The sequence below is a fragment of the Cariama cristata genome, unplaced genomic scaffold (genome assembly GCF_000690535.1).
Source record: "Cariama cristata isolate BGI_N322 unplaced genomic scaffold, ASM69053v1 scaffold2567, whole genome shotgun sequence".
NCBI classification, from domain to species: Eukaryota; Metazoa; Chordata; class Aves; order Cariamiformes; family Cariamidae; genus Cariama; species Cariama cristata.
This window is the reverse complement of record NW_009626903.1, coordinates 48578-69645: the sequence shown is the minus strand read 5'-3', so window position 1 is coordinate 69645 and position 21068 is coordinate 48578. Positions and strand designations below refer to the sequence as shown.

At 38.5% G+C, this 21068-nt stretch overlaps 1 protein-coding gene across 1 annotated transcript in view; it reads left to right on the top strand.

Moving 5' to 3' along the window:
• The window catches only part of LOC104164775 (baculoviral IAP repeat-containing protein 6-like), a 51811-nt gene that overhangs the window by 8755 nt on the left and 21988 nt on the right, over positions 1–21068 (top strand). The window contains exon 2 of the mRNA XM_009704219.1: positions 19797–20007. Coding sequence (XP_009702521.1) covers positions 19797–20007 — 211 coding nt within the window. The remainder of the gene's footprint in view (positions 1–19796; positions 20008–21068) is intronic.

Genomic DNA, 21068 nt, shown 5'->3' with positions numbered 1-21068 from the left:
TCTGTTGTTAGTCTAATTAAAGCCATCAGCTCAGAGCATATCTCACAGAAAGGTAAAAAAGAAAAAGATGTTTCTTACCCTACATTGCATCAGGAATAAAATGTCATCAGACATGCTTCTTACTCGTCAATTCAGTGGCAAACCAGGCTTTTATCTTCATGAAGGGGCTGCTCTCCTCGCTCAGACAGACCAGATAGGAGCATGAACAGTTGCTTGATGAAGAAGTTTATCGGTGAGGATAATAATGATACAGAATCTTCCAAATGACTGGCCTTCTCTCGTAGTAATCCACTAAAGCAAGTGTGGTTGAAAAACAGTAAAACCCTTTCTGGTAATGATCCTCACTGTTGACTAATTCTCATTAAAATTGAGGATTTTTTTTCCTTAGATGATGCAGAGCAACGAAAGGCATGATGTTCGGTTTTGTCTTGGGGGAAAAAAAAAAAAAGAAAAAAAAACAACAACACAACAGAAAAACAGCTCCTGGTTTTATTCAGTTATACTTAGTTATTTATTAAGACTTCAGAAAAACCCAGCCTTTGATTTACTCTTTGTGGCAGCCATCTGAAGAGGCATTCTCACGTTGACATGCTGTAATTCCAAATGCAGCAAACTACGTGCAGTCACACTATGTAATTTTCGTCCAGCCTGAAAAAGGATGAAAAGAAGTCTGCTTTACTGGCAATAGTGTGAACGCTGTCACACACCTGCATTCAGAGCCTCTGGAAAGAATTCCAAGGTATTCTTCGGAGCATTGCATAACTTAGCCAGGCAAATCTGAAGAGAGGAATGACAGTGGCTTTAGTTGCACACTGTGGTGAGCTGTGGCATTGATTAAACATGCACTTGGCACTTGCTGAATAAAGAAGGAGCTACGAGCCACCCTTGCAGACAGTGAGTTGCATAACAATGTGCGATGGCTCTGCTGTTTCATTGTCAGGCCCGGCGTATTTTATTCCTCTACCAATGCAGGAAGAGTGCGGTGTAAAGCGGAGTAGAGTTAACTGTACTTCAGGGTTTTCGGAGGAAGTGCTGCATGACAAATGGTGACATTAAGGCATTCAAGCTGAAACAGTGTTTCTGCCTTTTGTCTTTTTATGCTTTGTTTGACAGGCAATTGTTTCTATGGGAAGTACTACTTCTAACGCTTTTCCGCTTTTTATTCGTCACCCAAAGACTGCAGGTTAGTGTGTAATTAATGAGAACGCAGACTTAGAGAAATATTCCTGTTCTGATTTCATAGGAAGCAGTAACTGATTTTTTTCCGAGGTAAATCAGAGAGGTGTTTTTTTGCCTGCGCTGTTGGAAAGGGGGGGGAGCTCTGCAAAGTCTTTGCTGCTTCCCAGTCTCTTCAGATAAAAAGCCGCAATTTTAATAACCGCTGCAAGTAGCTGCATTTCAAATGATTTTATTCAGTCACTTTGATCAATGAAGGCTACCAATGCAATGTGTTTTTGTTGGTATAGCATAGCTTCTTGATATGAAGACAACTATATTTTACATATATCGGAAAACTTATTTTTAAAAAAATACCTGCAATATCAAGCAATTCAGAATTAAAAATTACAAAAAGCTTATGCATATGAAAACTCAAAAGATAATTAATTACATTGAATTCAAACAGTAGGAATGTAAGTGGAAAGCTCAATCACCTTCCGGAACAGCGTATTTTAGAAATTACAAGGCATTGTTTGAAATTCAGCTTTCAATAATCTTTTTGTAAGAAAACAAAAGACGGTAAAAGCATTGCTTTAAATACTTCCATTTTCAAATAAATTTACTTACAAATTAGATTTTTTCTTTCCTCATTATTTTTCTAAAGTGTCTAAATACATATGTTAGTTTCTTAGTAGTGGACAAAACTGTATATTTTACATGTGCATTATTTTGAAGGTAAAAACCATGTTTGAAGTACCATGAGTTATATGGCACTTGTACATGATTTGCCCTTTATCCTAAAAGTAATGTTACCTCAGTGAAATTGTTTGACTCTAGAAGAGTTAAGTAATTAGGTTACATCTCTCCAGCATAGCTTCCTTAAAATATATTCTAATATGTATGTATGGTCTTTTATATTAAGCTGTTCCCCTATTCTGAAAAGGCTGCTGCAGCTTCAGTTGTTCCTGGAATTGTTTTCTGTCTATGTATCTTGAGCGTATTTCTGTATTCATTTAGATCCGTTCAGAGATACAAAGATGGGGAAATTTTCAGCTGTGTATTCTGACCATTCACGTCGCTGAGAGCACCTAGCAATAACCGAATTTTCAAGCCATTGTATTGTATTAACCCTCACAGGTTAAAAATCAAAGCCTTTCCTTTGTGAAAGCGGGGAAATTGTGCAATGTGCATCTTTTGTTTAAAGATTAATGATGTATTTGGAGAGTAGGAATCTGTTGCCTTGTCAACACAACCAGGTATAAAGATTCAAGGTAAATTCAGCAGCTCCACTGCAAATAACCAGCTAATTAAGATGTATCCCCCGAGAGCGGCAAAAGATTCACAAAATATTTCTTGGCCTGGGTATTGCCATGGTTGAGGTCTCGTAGCGGTCTGCATTTTCATAGTTGTGATGCAACTGGCACTTCAGTGGCTAAGGGGAACCCAGGGAAACAAATCTTGCCGGGCTCCCTCTGCACGCAGTCAGGGGGGAGCAACACCTCCCGCACGCCATGGTTCAGATCCAGCGTTTGCCATGGACCTTGGTTTGATGGCATTTCTCCCCTCTCGTCCTTCCATTGTATTGATATGCGTGTCTGTGCAGATGTGTCGTGAACGGGTTTGGAAAACAGACCCAGCCAAATATAAATCTCTAGCCCAGCACAATAAGAGGGATGAGGCAGTAGCTGCTTAAGCTGTCAGTGCTGGCAAAGAGTTGCTGTTTGAGAAGGAAAAAAAAAAAGGAAGGTTGTCAGCTTAACATTTCTCCATTATATTATAGGAAAATTGAGGAATTCATCCACATTGAGTGGAAGCTGATGTTTACAAACAACTTCATTATAGCTACAATCCATCTCCGATATGAAGAGAAAATTTCATGCGAGATTTCTCACATAAGTGAAGTAATATAGATTGATTTGAAAAGGCCTTGATTTATCCATAATATTTGGTGATATTTGGAAAGATGGGGAGATATTTTACATTTTGTGTAAAAAAACATTAAGAGTCTGGCAGTACATTTTATACAAGTCAGTAATAAACCCACCTGTTTTGGGGTGAACATTACATGGTTACATAGTATTTGGGTTTGGACACTGGTATCCAAAAATGTCCTAAATTTAAGTCTGTTACTTCCATCTAGGCAGAGCTTTCAGGCACTTAGTAGGGCTTCGGTATCTCCTTGGTAACTGATTTATGTAGTATCCCAAGAGCAGAACAAATTCTGTTGACTAGAGGTCATTCTGTTTATTGCCGCTGATGTTTGAGCATTTGTATTGCATGGGAATAGACATTAGGCAATACAAATGTATGTCATAGTTTAAAGAGACTCATAGTTCAAGAGGAAGTCGCCAGGCTATCTTGTAAAAACTCAGTGGTATAAATTCGACAATTTACAGTCTTGATCCTTCGATGATCATTATCCTGCTGTATGCTACCGCTAGGAGTAATGTGGTACACCCATAACATCACATTTACAAAAGGAACAAGTACTTTTAACCAAAGTGTTAAGTTTTCTTTTTCCTTATGTATTTTTATGGATTTATATAATTTTGGTTTTCATTTACTCTAAGATTATTCTATATGCTGTGTTTTTTCATTAAAATAGCATATTTTGAGTTGGATATTGTTTGTCCTTAGAGAGAGTAAATGCTCTGAAGAAGGTTGCGAGTTAAAGCAGAAAGTAAAGGAAGATTTGAAGGTGAAAATGGAAAGATAAATGTAAAGAGCTGTCTAGACTTAAAAATCTACTTACGTTAAAGTGCTGGAATGAAATCCAAAAGATCATTCCTACATCAGTTGCCCATGAAGACTGGTTTCCCCTGTACTTGTTCTGCGTTTTCCCTAAGATGCAGGAAACTACTGGACGTGTAGTAGCCTATGCATCCTGTAGATGCATTCCAGTTTTCTCCTCTGACACCCTCCCCGAACTTCTCTTTATGAGATCTGACACTTTTTCAGTTAAATTGCAGAACGATAGAGCAAAGCTGTTTCTGTTGGGAGATGCAATAGTATGCACAGATTAAGATGAACTGGTTTGCTTAGCGTAAGCAAGAAGTGGATATCCACACTCCTTCCTACTTCCTTAGGTTTTTTTTTTCTTTTTTCGTTTTTTTTTTCCTCTCTCCTGAGAACTAAACACGGCTACTCTTTCCTTTGTGGGAGCTGTTAGTCTGTTTTTTATGATACAGGTTGATGTGTGCCCTTGAGTCAGCAGTGATGGGCATGGCCAGTTTGAGCCAGGTTTCAAAGTATTTTTTTACTCTTTTTTGAAAAAAGAGGAAGAACTCGGATCCTTCATCTGTAGCAACACAAGTTACTTCTCATTCACACCTCTTTCATGTGTTTCATCTCAGCATTGACTTGATGATTTTGAAACTTCAACTACGTGTCTACATCTTATTTTCCTTCTGATTTGAGGAACTTCAATACCTTTTGACTGTTGTTTGGTTTTTTTTCCTGATTTTGTACCTTAGTTACTGACCTAGAATATGCTTGGAAAAATTCAGAGTTCTCTCCTAACTAACTACAGAAGTTCCTCTAGTTTGTTCCCACCTGTCAGTCTTCACTTGCAGAAATTTATTTGTTCCAGCCTCTCACATTTGCTTTAAAATAGTTCTGTGTTAAGAAATCAATTAAACGGACACAGAGTAGTACCAGTTCTTCTGCTGCACCCCTCTCGACACCGGCTTCTCTTAGCACTGGTCAAGCTCAACCACTCCTTTATTGTCTCTGAATATGGTCAGAATGCACACCCGTATTTTGTCAAGAAAAGTGATCAGTTTGACAGTTGAGTAATAGTTTAGGAAAAACTGAGCCACTCTGCCTTTGGAGGGTGTTGAGTGACATGTCACACATTTGTTTTGAGGGAGCTGTTTTAATCACTCCCTTGATGAACTGAAGCAACTCAGAAGTTGGTGACTGATGAACGTTCCTGAGTTAGAGGTGAGGGTTTCAGCCCCAACAGTGGGTGGTGACCTTCTGGATAGGGTGGAAGGGAATGATGGAAAAAAGGTGAGAGGCTTTTTTCTGTTCTTCAGTCTGTAGTCTCACATGGGTCATCAGGCAATCTTCGTTTTTCTGTTCTTCACTGGTGTCAAAAAGAATCTCCTGTATGGGTATTGTGCCTTTAAAAAGTGGTTAGTGCTTTTAAAATGCTTCAGTCATGATTCAGTGCTGTTCTCTGCAGCTCAAGAAGTTTTTTGTCAAAGACAGCAGGTATCCGGGACTATTTCTTCCCATTGGTTTGGATGTAGGCTGCATGCTTCTGGAGGAGTACTGGGGCTTTCAAGTATCAGGTTTTTGAGCTGTCATGTTCATAAATTTTTCTGTGTTAGAGGAGTCCATTAAGTGAATATTGGGTCCTTACTGGGCAAGCAAAGGGAAGCAGAGTAGTGAGAACTGATGCTATTCCAGGAGGGTGGCTCTTGGAGAACAACAGTACTAAAACAAGTTCCTCTTTCTCCAAAGCCCTAAAAGCATCTTACCTTGTGAGAAGAAAGAAATTTTGTCTGTATGAGCTTCCAGATGACTGACCTTAAAAAACAAAACAAACCAACCTAGAAGATACCACCATCCCAGCACCTTTTGCCACATTTCTTTCCTCTGATTTGTCATCTTTAGTTGGAAATAGTTTGGGAATAAGAGGATTAAGTTGTTATCTCATGAAATCTCTTGTTTTCTATTGCAAAAGAATATGAATATATGCTTATTATATTTTCAGAACGTTTAAAATAGCAGACTATTTCCGAGTAGATAGTGCTTTGGGAGTAGAACTTTAATAACAGAATTTTTTTTTTTAAGTCAAGACAAATTACCCGTTTGAGTGGTTAATAATATGAAAGATTTATGAAAGAACAAATTGTGAACTTGTACTTCTAGCTCTACTGTGTTGCAGAAATTTGTTGTGATTTGTAGGGAGTAATTATGAAGTATGTATTGAAACATGGCATTGAGGTCTTTGAGAATAAAAAACCTAGTTACAAGGAACGAGGCAGCTTAGATTTGGGTTGTGATTGGGTACTGGATTGCATGGCAGATAAAGCACTCACTCCTTAAAGACTGAATTTTACTTACTTCAAAGACCTAATGGAAATATTTTTTTCAACAAATCATTATTTAGCAAAGATCGGACTGAGAGAATGCTTCCTTCTTTATCTGTTTCTGTACTGCACATTGTTTTATGTGGCTTTTAAACATAAATCCATTAACTGGAGAGCTCTTCATTGATTTATACAGCTGGTGGTGGATTTTGCAGCTGCATGGACAGAGCATACTTCAAACTGGCTTGCAACCTCTGGCCCCACTCAGTTGATCACAGTGAATTAAAGTGCATGTTAGATTTTCCAGAAGGAAGGGAGTTTTGTGGGACAGTCAGTCAAGGAATTATCAGGTGAGAAAAAAGGAGGGGTAAAGGCTGGATTTCAGTGGAGCTTCTTGCATCTCACCTTGTTCTTCCTTTTCCTGTTTCTCACCTACATAGTCTTCATCCTGCTGCCTAAATAACACAGAGTGCTTTTCAGAATAACAGTACTCCGGAATCAAGAGTGGGGTGGATTTTTTTTGTCTGTCTGTTTTGATGAGCCTTAAATCACAGAAATTTTTCCAAATTATGACTGAGCCACTGAAGGTGCTTTGCAGGACGATCCAGAAAACATAAGTAAACATTTCTTTCTTATCTGGAGACCGCTATGAAGTTCTGGACCTCTGTGGTAACAGGATAGTATGACTGTCTTGAAAGCTTGAGCAGCAGACTGCTTATGTGTCTGTATCTGCCTGCCAAGGACCTGTAAGTTTTTCACTATTCCTCTTTGGATCCACTTAGACATCACTCTTGTGGTACTAACGTGAGATACACTTTTTTGACAGACCTTGATGCCTTGCACTCCACTGTGTAATATGTTTTACGTAAAAGGAAACTGAACTGTGGTGGTTGCCTTCCTGCCTCCCACAGAAGAGTTATCTCTTTTAATAAGCTTTCAGGAGAAATGCAGTTAGATGCTGAACCTTGATACAAGGATGTATAGAAGCTAACAAATCATACACGAGTTGCAGCTGGTGTTCATTTCATTCGTGAAGTGAGATTCTGTATGTTTATTTTGAATTATTCACTTGAGAAATAAAAAGTAGGGACTGTTGCCTTCAAAAGTGTTTGATTTTGGCCATAAGTGTTCCATGAAATTCTCCCTGCCAATAGGCTTTCACCATCTTGTGATAGCTGTTTAATTTACAGAAAACAGTACAGGTCGCTGACGTGACTGTTCAAGGCACAAGGCAGTAAAGCCTCTGCCTTGTTTCAAGTGGAGGGAGCCTATCCTTAAGCTTTGCTGGTCCTTTTATCTCATTGCTAAGGCCCATGAGTGTTTCATCCAGGAGTTCCTTTTTTCACTTCATTAATTGGAAGCCAACACTGGTAGCTATATCCCTGCTTGTAGGACAAGATTGGGAGTCTATAGTACTAGACTGGTTTTCCCTCTGAGGGTGATTGGTAAAGACATTTGGCAGGCCCTTTAAAATCTGAAATACCACATTGTATCTCTCAAATTTCCAGAGTAAATATTACTGGGCCTCCCGTTTTTTCTTATTTTACTTTAGTCAGACAGTACGTCTCAAGTGGTTCTGTTTAGACTTGGTAATCATGGTTGGGAATATGAGTACTGGGTGTCTGGAATAGATTGCTGTGCAGCACCACATGCTACAAACATTCACAGATTTTACTGGAAGCATTAATAATTAATTTTTAAAATGATGCTTCTCATTACCAACAGACTCAGTCCTTTCTGAGTAGAGAATATGACATCAGAGGAGAACGTGACACCATACTAGATGTCCTGTGGTTCCATATTATATTGCAGAAATGTATGATCTACTGCTTTCCTTTTTTTTTTTTTTTTAACTCTCATGCCTTCCTGGTCCTTCTTGCTAAAGATACAATAACTGCTTACAGAGCACACATGTTTTATTGGTACACACAAGAGACTCCTGAAAGGACTGCAAGTAATGCATTTTCAATTTTTTTTGTGTTTTTCCATCTTAGTGGCTTTGTCAATTAGTGGCAGCACAATTGGATAAGCTGCTAAAAATTTCTTGACCAAACAAACTAGCAATCCCTTTGTTTCTGTTCAGGTACAGAGAAGATTGGCAGGGTTAGTTCTGGACATTTTTGCTTTGCCTTTCCTGAGAGCGAGCATTTTGTTTCCAGCAGTTGAAAGTCTTATTTGTTTGGTCAAGTGATAGGTCTTTGTTACTCCAAGCAGTAAGTCTCACTTCTCTTTTATTTCTTTTGTGTTCTTGTTTTCTCTCCTGTTTTTGAAAATAAAATATTGTAGATTGTGGTCTTATGCAGACGTTTCCCTTTCATAGTATTTGCTTTCTTACTATTCTCTGAGGGTATTCATAGTATTGAGTACAAGTCAAAGGCAACAGATTTCTGTGGCTGAAGGAGTTAGTCTAGAAAAAGAGTTAATCTGTGGTAGATTATTCCAATGCACAAACTCTGGCTTTTTTTAATAGTACTTATATGTTCTTGTCCTCTCTAGAGGACAACTTCAAGATAGTACCACTTATTAACGAAAGGATATTTTCTTTTCTTTTGAGTTGGTCTTTATTGTTATTCTGTAACATAACAGTGGATGATCCATTTTAATAACTGATACAGGAACTTGCATGAGGTTGCTCGGGAGGTGCAAATTGTCCTATTCCACAAGTTTGGGGCACAGAGGTGATTCTCCCTATCATACGTGGTGCTCGGTTGATAAATTTACCACATCCCTATTTGTGCTCGAAGGTGCTTTCAATATGCAGTGAGTGCGAGGAGTTACCTGTCATTTAACTTAGAGACACTATTAGGCTTGAATTTTTTTCCTTAGCCTGCACTTTGTGTCTTAATGAAAGCCCATCTTGGTATTTAAACAACCAACAGAAAAGATGCTGAAGTGATAAAGGTTCTGTTTTGCATGTGCACAGGGGCTCTACCATCTTGGTCAAGTGAAAGAATTAGATATTTCAGGCAGAGTGAGATTCTTAAGTAGTCTCCTTTCTGTCCCCTGAGGACATGATCTTGTAGGTGTGCTCACACACAGGGAAGGTTTGCCAGGAGGCACAAGAACCGCACGTCCTTTCATTCCAGTAACGATGTTGGTATCCTTTGCCCATGGTTAGAACAGAAGACCCGAGTCTTGGCCTTTTTCCATCTGCTGAAGTCATGGTTTAAAAACACCCCGCAACTTCATTATCTAATTTTGAATTTCCACGTCGATTTCTGCGGCATGTGCAATGAAATGGCAGGTTTCCATCTTATTTTCAATTCCCATCTTATTCTAAAATACTGGTGACTGTTTTATGGGCTGGAAGGGGTAACAGTCAGACCGAGGACCATTTCAAGGTGGCTGCTTGCCCAGTCCTCTGCCAAAAATAGTGAAATCACTATTGCCTCCGCCAGTGCAGGGATGATGAAAGCCAGAATAACTTCCTTAAAAATCCTGCTTCATGTTCATAGAGTAGTGAAACCTTTCCCTTCATCTCTGTGGAGTGCCTGCACTTGAGACACTTAATATGAGGTGATAGGCAAGCTTGCACCTGATCTGTTTTGTGTTTATTTTTACTTTTTCAAGAAAGGTTTTGTCTGCAGAATATTTAAATTTGTATTTTTCTTCTGGACAGAAAATATTTTTCATATTTTCTCAGCTAAGTAGAAAATTAATTTGACACTTCTAGCTTACCTTTAATATTAGATTTATTTCATTACATCCACCTCAAATAGAAATTGCTGGCCTTTGTTATCTTACTAAATGCCATAGTAAAGAGTTGTATTAATAATGAAGTTTTTTTCATCCCGACCGGGCAAAAAACTTTATTCTCATGCAGTCTCTGAATGCCTGCCTATATATATATATATCTTTCTTCATATCTTTTTAAATATCTTTCTTTTATCTATGCCTTTCTTTATATCATTATGCATTTGTTGGAGAATATAGAGCAATCCTATAGCTTTCTGCTTTAATTGTGTTTCTTCATACTTTGTTGGTCTTTAAGAACTGATGTTGGGTAAATCCAGCGATCTTTCAGAGGAGAGATTCTTGAAAGTTGCAGTGGGGTTGGATCCCGTGGCCGCACGGACTTCCTCTGCAGTACTCTGCTCGCGTCCTTTCTGCACTGGGCCATTTTTTCAAACAAACAAACAAAACCAATGAATATAGAATTTTGCATTTTTAGGTTTCATTAATTATTCTTACTTGATGATGTATTCCCCACCCCTCATGTTAGATGGCTCTGTAGCCTCCCAGAAGCATCCCTTCATTACCTGACCACCTTTTCAGGATTATTTGGAGCACTATTTAATGGCAGAGTGAGCTCTCTAATGGAAACCATTATCAGGGACTAGAGTGTGGCATGGAAATAGCAATATCTCCAAAACTGGGGACCACGCATGGTTGTGGCAGTAACTTATGCATGAAAAGCCGAGTTTGGTTTTTATGTCTTTTATATCATTTGGTTTTCTTTTTCCTATCCTTTTGAAATACAGGAAATTGTGTCTGTTTACAAAACTGTACACACCAGCCTAATGAAATAATCTCTCGTGCCTTTTCTGGCAAAGTGTTTTTTCTGGGTTCACAAATACGTTTATGACAAGTTTTGAAGTGCTGTTTGACTTTCCTGAAAATCGTTAACTTCACCAAAATCAAGTATTCTTTAAAAAAAAGCAAACCAGAAATCATTAGGAGCAGCGATCTTCTCCCTTGAGCCACATTGCTACACTAACTCCAGCTGACTGACCGGCTAATTGAGCAATGCATTTTGCTTCTGTAATTGAACACAGTTTTCCTTTTATATTGCAGTTAAACTGTTATTTTTTCCCAAGTTTCCTAGAAGACACTTATAAGAGTAGCAATGCCAAGACAGACCAAGGTTGTTAGCCCGTTACTTTATTGCCAATAGTGGACAATAACAGATGCCTACGGGAGAATATAGGGATAGGGCTGACATATACAGATGCTGCCCTGGTATTGCTAGTATGTGGCCAAGGGTGGTGTCACCTCGTTTATTAGCCCTTGATGGCCTGTTCTTGCATGACTTTACCCAATTACTTTTGAACCTGTAACAATATTTACTGCCTCAGTATTTAGCGCTAAGCTTTTCCAAAGCTCAACAGTGATGTGTTGTGTAGCGTATGCTCTTTTACAAGTGGCGCTATTTTTTCTAATGATGTGCCTATTCCTTTGAATGTATTGATCAGTCCAATTCTCTTCACTTTTTTTACCACTCATAATTTTAAAAAAACTTTATGATACATTTCGTAAGACTTTGCAGCCTTGATGACTAAGTTTATTTCATTTTAGAGAGTACAGCGGCTCATTCCATACCTTGGGTTGTTTCGTTGCCTTTCTGTCATCCCTTTCCCCTTCTGTCCTGTCTCTTTGAGAAAGGGGAAAAATGCACGTGGTGTTGAAGCGGTACTAATGATTGAATGCAGTCTCATTAAGTAATTTCTAATGTCTCTTCACCTTTTCTAACATTTGATTTGATTTTTTTTTTTGACTGCTGATAGGCTCAGTGCTGACATCAGAAGAGCAGAATTTGAAAGATGTATCTGAACAATAATAATAATAATCAACTTGGAGCCTGACACTGTACACCTTTAATTCAAAGGCACACCCTTCTTGCATTGTTTTACTGTTCTGACAGAGGATTTGTAACTCATGACCTGTGAGGGGGCTTAACCCCTCCTCCTCCTGCTTCATCGTGCAAGGGGACTAGCCTTGTCTGATGTCATTTTTTCCGATACTCCAAGTGATACTGTGAAAATGCTTGTGTTATTCCTATAAAGCAAAGTGAAGAAAAAGTCATGCTAATTAAATTATTACAAGATGACAATATTTAGAAAGCTTTTGGTTTATTTTTACCCGAAGGCTAACGTTTTCTTAAAGAGTACTGATTTTGAAATACTCTGTAGGCAGTCTTTTTTTTCTATCAAAATGGAGCAGGACACCGGGTGTTAATTAGGCCTATTATAAAAGAGGCTTGCCCTGGGTTGATTCCGAAACAGAAAATCAAGAGGCAGCAGAGCATGACGTATTTGGAACTGACACTATTGCCCGCAGCGTGGACTGCGTTCATAGATCATATGTTTGCAAAGATGCAGTAAAAGGGGGCTGAGGAACGGCTTCAGTTTTAAAATATTTAGCAAAACGACGTGTGGCCCTGTTGCAAAGACGGTGTGTCTCACTCATGCTTGGCATTATCTATGGCCACAAAACTGTGTCTGAGGGTTTTAATTAAAAATACAAAATAAGCGTTTCCTTTGTGTGGCTTTTTTGAACAACGGTGTTTGTAGCTACTGAGAGTCTTTAATATGATAATGAGATCCTGAAGTATTTAATTTAGTCATGGCTATGGGTTTTAGGTTTGTGAGTAACATACTTGAGGCATCAAAAATACATCCTCAGTAATTACTAAGCATGTTTTAGAAATGGTGTAAAATTGACAAAACGTTAAGATCTGTTTTTAAATTATTTGGAGGTAAAAAAAGGTAAAATAAAATAAAGGAAAACGTAGTGGCAGGCGCGTGATACTGCAGTCGTGATCTTAACATGGGACTTAAACTTTTTAGAAAGTAGCATGGTAATGAGAGTGTCTTATTTTACTTTTAGCTTCTTAAATTGACGAGACCAACATCCTTTAAACTTTATTACTATAAAAGAAAAATAGGTGTCTTAGAATACAAAAATATTTTCTTGGTTTTTTTGCAGGGGAGGTTTGGATACACTGTAGTAAATTTTGAGCATTTGTGCATGATGTGAGTAAAATAGTTTTATAATATAGCTGCTCTACATAGCTGTCAGTGGTTTTCTTTCACATTACTTAAAACAGAGGCAGGATTAGATGGCTAATTCTGGATGAATATTTAACAAGATACAACCATTCATCTTTCCAGCAAGACATAAAGTCTCATTGAAATAGGAGAAAAACAGATCCAAAACAAAATAAGAAATGAGACTTGACGGCGTCTCTTGGGTCACTGGAAAAACTGCCCCACGCAAGGGGGAGGCCTCTTGGAATGGAAGATGAGCGCATAATTGTAAAATCAGAATTCAACTTCATCTTTGATATAGAGGTCAATTTGTTCAAGTTTTAACCTGTTTTTTTTTCCTCTCTTCTGATCTGTTAAATGTAAGCCACACTTGTAGCCATTTGCAAGAGCTTTTTTGGTTTAAATTTACATTTCCTGGTTTTAGATATGCATTCTCTGCAGAATGCCTTTTTCTTTTCAGTTATTTCCTTCTAATTGTCCATTCATGACCGTCCCTCTCATGTTCGCAGTGGCAGATCTCTTTGAGAAAACAAATAAAAGGTCTGTAATTTGGAAAGAGTTTCCAGTGGTGCCTTCTACTGTGGCTGCCAGCACACTCTTCTTTCCTCAACAAAGGCAGAAAGTCAATCATGTATATTGGTCAGAAGTATGCACATACGAAGAAAAGTAGGCCACTAAAATAACTGAAATTCAAGAAGTCCTTAAATGATGTAAGTCTAGTAAGTGAGAAATGATGTACAGGAGTAGTTTGAGAGCATTTATACATACAGCTTTTCTCTTAGCACAGAAGCCAGGAGGGTATGCATCTGGCATGGCGATATATTTAAAAGTGGTAAAGATGTTTGGTTTTTTTTTCCTCAAGTGTCTATTTTGTTTTATTTTACATCAAGTTTTGTAGGCTCCTTTGAGGTAGGAATTCCTAGTTTCATCACACTGAGGATCACAGTGGGAAGGCCTTCACATTAGATGCACGTAAAGCAGAACTTGTCATTGTTTTCTTACAAATTGTTCTTCTCTATTTGTTTCTTTAACCTGCTGTAAAGTGTGAAGATTTTTGGATATAATGGATATGCTATATAAATAGTTGCCTTTATTTTAAAGTAAATGTGCATATTCTTTGTGCTATGTTTTAAATATCCTTTGCAACGGAAATAAGTTTTATAATCTTATTCATAGCCAGTTAAGTTGTATTGAGGAAGTTAAATGAATTGCAAAAAAAATTTATTGCTGTTCAGTACTATCTATTTAATGGGCCATTAGGCCTGGCTATTCTTTCTTTGATTGTTGTACAACATTAAAGGAAAGCAAAGGAGTGTTAGACTCAGTTGGGCCATTATCTTATTACAGATATATATGCAACTTAAGGTGATACCTTGATCCCATGAAACTACCTGCCCTCATATGCCTTTTCATTATATTAAGGTTGTAATTGCATATGGGTAGCCTTAGGTCTTTGTAAGAAACAGATCTATATCGGTGATGAATCAAATAGATGCATGAAAAGAATTAAAATGTTTTGAAATCATGCACACAGTCTTTGAATGTCCGTGAGTTGTTTCCCAGGAACAAGTAGGCTGTGTTTAGAAGTTTTCAAAAATGTCATCAGTGCCTTAATATCTCATGACCTTTAGGCATTTGTGAAAGACTACAGTTTTCAAAAGACCGGGTGCCCAGCAGTTTCTGACAGTCAAGACTTCTTAAAATAACTTCAGTCAGACTCCTCTTCCCTCCACTACACCCCCAAATCAGACTGCTTGTTAGTAGCATATAAGGGAGATTGGGTTTTATGAAATGTCTACTTTTTGCCTATTTACCCTTCAGTGTCTTTCTAAATGGCAAATATTGTGGCAAGAGGCTAACTGAATTGTAGTGATTCCAGTAAAATTTGATGTTTATTACCCCATGGAATGCGAGGGAGGGATAAGACCTTATCCCACTAAACCATGAGATGTTTGCCATCCCTACAAACCAGATGTTTGCCATTCCTACCTATCTTAGTAAATGGCAGTGACCTTGGTGAGATTTCTGCTTTTCATAAATGCAACAGAATAAATGTAGACCTGAGACACTTTTTTTGGATGTGACTTGTGAGTATATAGGCATGTTGCCTATTGTCCAGAAAGGCTACAGTGAACTTCCTTGCTAATGATCAAGGACAGTAAGACATTGGCCTGTTTTTTGGACAAGTCCACTCATCCTTCTAGACCTCATCATTCCTGCAATTAATAAAACAAGGGTGGTAATAAAGATGCTGCTGTTACTGTCCTTTAAATCAGCTCTCCGTGGTAGCACTGGGATTCCAACCTTCAAAAGCACTGCCATCATCATTGTGCCACCCACCGCGTGGTGGTGTTGGCCTGCTGCTCTCAGTCCCCTCCCGGCCCCGCTTTGGACCATCACAGCTGCCTCCCGGCCACCGACACCGGGCCGTTTGACAGGTCTGCAGCTGGCTGCTCACCGTCCAGGGTCAGCAGCATTTTTTTAGCTTGTGCTCTGCTTCATGCTCCACTGTTTGAACTGGTTAACTACTGGTGTAGCCAAACGGTGAGACCTTGATGTGCATTGAGTGAATGCAAGTTGAGAAGCGCATGGAAAGTTTGCAGGGGAAGCAGGCTGGGTCAGGCGGTGCAAAAGCCACGTTCTGGCCACCGGGTTTGGAGCCTTCTCGAAGATGATGCTGTTGTCGCCAGGCAGCCCTGTCCTGCCAGCCCTGCTTAAGGCACGGAATGAGGCAGGATAAAAACTGAGTGCAAATCCCTGCTCTGAGTCTACTAATAAAATAATTTAATCTTTACCTCTCTTTTGATGTAAGTATGTGGCATATAGTAGTCATTTGAGGAAATGCTCAGGAAACCTAGCAAAAGTTCAGATAGGCTCCCTCGGGCAGCAGTTCTGTTTGAGAGGTGACCGGGGGGAGCTTCTGAACTGGTCCCTGGTACTGGGGCTTGGATCTTCCTCAGCCATGCACTGCCCCGCAGAATCGAGGAGCACCGACAGCACAAGAATGGACAGATGTGGAAGACCCCCCAGTTTGTGTGTGCCCAACAGCCAGGTAACAGCCAGGGCGGTCTGGGCACACTCGGTGTGGGAGTCTGGGAGCACCAAACTGAGCTGTTGGGAAAAGATATTTGTCATTATTTAATAATGTTTTTGACTTTGGGCTAACAGAGAATCCTGGATAATATATCCATCTGTCATTTTTACAAAGCCAAGAATTTTAATCTCCAGTTTTCATTTTCTTAGGAATACTGTGTATTTGCAGTTTGGTGCATGCCCATATAAATCAAATGTTGTCAGTGCTGCCTTATACCACCGAAATACCCATATAAAAAAATTCTGACATGTTTAAGATTTGCTAATGCTATTCAAATTCTAGCTCTGCTATAAGCAAAAGTATTTGTTTCTATTTTGTGATGTGTTGGATTTTCTTTTTTACACAAGAAGCTACCTTATTTCATTCAAGTAAAATGTTATGCTACACCTGCATTGCCCAATTCAGTCAGGCAGAAGAAAGTTGGGTACGTTCCCAAGGAACAGCATACTTTGCAGAAAACAGTGGATTACTTTTAATACTTGTTCTTGGTTGAAATTTATATTTGCTTAAAATTCAGATTGCTGGCGTCTTAGCTGGTAAGATACCTGTATGTGAGGATGATAATCCAAAAAGATATTTGCTTCTATTTGATGGAAATGGGATTTGTTAATTTGCAGATTTGTCTTTTATCTTTTTATTCATGTTTTTAGTATTTTAATTCAATTCCTTTAAAGGACTGTGTTACAGGATCTAATTTTTTCTTTTTTTTTTTACAAAGCTCTGTCATTTATATTTCTGAAATACTCTCCCAAAATACATACATAATGATATCTGAAAGGAAGAGAAATCTGTCACAAATCCCAGCTAACTAAATATGCTGGAACTACTAAAAGCAGTAAAGATGTTGATGGAGTCCGAGTGGTACAGCCTGAACATTGAAGTTCCAGTTTGAACCTTGCTAAGCCTCTGTCAGGCCAGGAAGGTGCTGTCGGGGTGTCTGTAGATGGAGCCGGACAGGTTAGCAAACAGCAGAGCTGGGCCGGTGGGGTGTGTTACAAAGGATTGTCTTAAAAATTGAGCGTTACCCAATGTGGAACATCTCATTACATGTAAATATAGAGATCAAAAAAATGCTCATGTCTTCTTAACCTATTTCAGAAAGCAGAGCCGCATCTGCAGACAACATTCACTGTAGTCAGTTTGCCATTCTCTTTCAATCGAAAGCAAAGTAGGCACAAGGAGTAGATGAACTGCCAAATAAAGGTAATAAACAGTAATTTGCCAATTTTGAGTTCTTTACAGCAAGTTTTTCTGATACTTATCCAGATATCCAGTCTTGATAAACATTTTTAGGATTTAGACTGGGGATGGGGGAGAATTATAGCATTTCAGACAGACAAACACATTTGGATGGGTCATAATCCTTAGTAAGTATAATAAAGGCCTTGGACAAAAATAGTGTAAGACTCATAATGGTATCAAGAAATTGAGTTCAGGAGAGTCTAGCATGAAGGTAAAAGAAATTGGTAGCTGTTCCCTGAAAGATTGTTTAAATTGAAACCAAAGGAATGCATTTCATTTGTTTCACATGGGAACAATTGCAAAGCAGTGCAAGTGAGTTGCATCTGCTAAACCCAGAAATTCTCTCCAATCTGTCTGAAAAACAATCCCATTTTAAACTTACGTCAGTTCAGATTCCCTCGTGACAGTAATTTTGAATTTAACTATCCATTTAGCAAAGGAGAGGGCAAGCAAGCATTGAAGGATTTGAAATTATATATTCTAGCCTCATGAAAATTTCATGGTTAAAATAAATAAATGAAAGCTTTCCAGAAGTGAAATGCTGTGGTTATCTAAGAGGTCATCTCTCTCCTTCACTCACTGTCTTCATAATAACCAGCTATTGATTAAATTGAGGAGCTGCTTGATCTGTAGCACTACAGGTGGGAGGTGGTTTCTGGCGAGGGCTACGCTATGGGGTTTATGGTCTCCCTTTCTCCCTTTCTTTTGTGCTCTCCCAAACACCTTTTCCCTTTTTTTTTTTCTGTTTTTCTTTTTTTTTTTTTTTTCCTTTTTTAAATTCACACATCATCAGATCTGTTCATGTCTATTTTAAGGCCATTTTACACATTGTGGGGAATTTTCTGTGGGAAATCGTTGTTCGCTACAAACTAGAGACTAAGCATAAGGAATGGAGACATATCTATAAAAAAATACATAAAAAAATGTAGGAATCAACAGATAATTGAAACTGGTTTTGTTAATGCCAATGTTTAAATTCTATGGAGTTTCCTTTAAATATATAGAATATTTTGACACAGGATATTTTTTTAGAGCCATGATACCAGGCCTGACAGATTAATGCTTTGTTTCAGTAAATTTTCTTTCTGTTCAACAAAACAGAACTTCACCCAGTGAAGAGTTTGTGCCATTGTAGAAGTTTCAAAATACGAATAGCAAGCTGTTGATCAAAATACTCTTAGTAAAGATAGATCTAGCTTTAAACCTGGATAAACTGGCTTGTTGAATTTTCCTTGGCTATTTATACTGTCCCATCGCGTTGCATTTAGAGCTAAGGGTTTGGTGACAGGAGATGAACGTTTGTGATCTGCTTTAGCTTGGAGGGTGAGATGTGCTAAATGAAACATTCAAGAGTTCTTCTATGCTTTGTTTTGTCCTAATGTGAGTTGTCAGGGGCTTTTTGTTTGTTGGGAGTGTTTTGCTGGAAAAAGCATAAATTTATTTTATCATAAACTCAGTCATTTGTAAATACTCTGAACTAGAGCAATTTTTTTTCTGCAGTTAGGTTAAAAATAGCGTGTCCTAGGGACAGAGGAAGCAGCTGTGTTAAAGTATCTGCGTATTGCTACATTTTTAGGATTTCTATTAATGATACAAAGTCAGTTGAAATGACATCCGTTACATATTTGTCCAAGCAACTGGAAAAGAAAAATAAACAATGTGGTGCTAGAGAATCCATTAGAAATGTGTGTCTCTGCCTGTCTTTCCTAGTCAGAGGAGCCGATATCTATATTCTACCCGCAGTTACTTCTGTAATATATATCCATCACACTGTCTGTAATATATATACATCACACTGAGCAGCACTAAGATAGTGAGGTTTGCCTACCCAATATATATTCTTACTCATCTTTACTGTTGTGGTTCATATGTGTGCAGATAAAATTTGCATCTTCTTCAGAGGCTTTGCATGCTCTGGAGAACGCGGAAAGTTTTTTAAAATCATACTTTCTCCATGAAAAGAAACAAAGCTAGACTCTTAGTAGATAACTTCATTTATTTCACGACTATAAATATTTCTGCAATAATGCAGACAAATTTTCCCAAAGGAGAAGATAACTATAAATAGAGTGAGTGATATGAAAGTCTGTCTTTATTAATGCTTAAGCTATTAGCATCAGCAATACTACCCTGCTACACCAGAGGTTACAATTTTTCCTCCATAGATAATTGTTTGCAATTACTGTCGGCATACAACTTGAGCCGGGATTGTATGTTAAGCTACTAGAAATGAATATAGCATGTGGTAATCCTGATCCACTTTTGTCCTCTTGTGTCTTTTGCTAACCTTTGTTTTCCAGGTATCTTATCCAATTTTTTCTGGACAAGTCCATTAAAACAAAAATTATAAATGGCTATTACAAAATACTGTATTTTATCATTGTGTCATTAATATTCTAATAATTATTAAAATCTAGCTTTTCTATTTAAAACATCTGTACTAAGAGTGGAAGGGTCTTCAATTTTAGTAATTTTTGTAAACTTTTTCTCTCTTAGTTTTGGATATGGCCCGACACGTTCCCCTTTACCGAGCTCTGCTAGAATTACTCCGTGCTATTGCATCCTGCACATCGATGGTACCGTTACTGCTTCCTCTGTCGGGAGAAAGTAGTGAAGAGGAGGAAGAACAGTTGGAGTCACAAGCTTCAGTTGGGACTCTGTTGGCTAAAATGAAGACCTGTGTAGATACCTATACCAACCGACTGAGGTAATCACTTTTATCATCCCTAACCTTCATTTAAACTGTATTTTGTACTTACAAATTATGAATATAGAAAGTGACAGAAGATACGGTTCTGTATGTTTCTCTGAATGGGTGCTGCAGTCCAGAGTGAGAGCATACCATCTGTTTGATCTAGATTTATGTTTATATGTATGTATTCTGTTTCACTGTACTATTTACATTGAATTTTTTCTACATGACACAAGGAAGCTGGTAGTTTGTGTACTCTTGTCACTTCATCAGTAACTGCCCACTGATCAGAAAGAGGATGGCTGCTCAAGAATCTAGGAGCTTCAAATCTTTCTTAAATTTCTTTCCCTCTTCAATGTGGTGAATCTTTATTTTGTATTTCCTGCTGTCAGTCTGAAGGCAGGAGCATTCCTCGGGAGCTGTTGAAGAAGGCCATTCTGTAAAGAATGGGACTGGGGAGGGCCAAACCAAGTGGTAGTTTTTACAAGAAATGTCCCAAGTACTTTCTATATGCTTCTGTGCTGCTTTACCCATGGAGCAAGGCCCAGGTTCTTCAGTGGATTCTCCATCAGAGGCTAACCAGTCAGGAGAAAAGCCTTTGGCTTCTGTCAGGAAGAACAAGTTTCAGGAGGCAAAAGATGTAGGAGTTATTGTTTGTGGTGAGAACCCTAACTATATAGAGATTGTTGAAAATTTTTGACTAGTGGTATCTGTTGGTGCTACATATGAAAAACATGTTTCTGTACCTTGCTGATTTTATGACAGCTAGTTTGTCCATGAGCACAGGCATCAGAGGTGCACCGGCACGCTGAAGATGGTGTAAAATTACAAATGAATGGCCTGGAACCATCCATGCCAGACTTCGGGATCTTCCAGCCTCCTCTGAGAAACTCTGTGTTTGGCAGTTCTCGTCAAACACTTGCAGTCCGGCAGAGCAATTAGCAAACAAATGGAGAAGTATCTGAATATCCCATCTCAGCTGTGGTGCCATCGTTGCAGTATAATGCTGTATGAGCTTGTTCTGCACACCTTCCAGAGTTCAGCTGACTTTGTAAGGAAACACATACAGACAAACC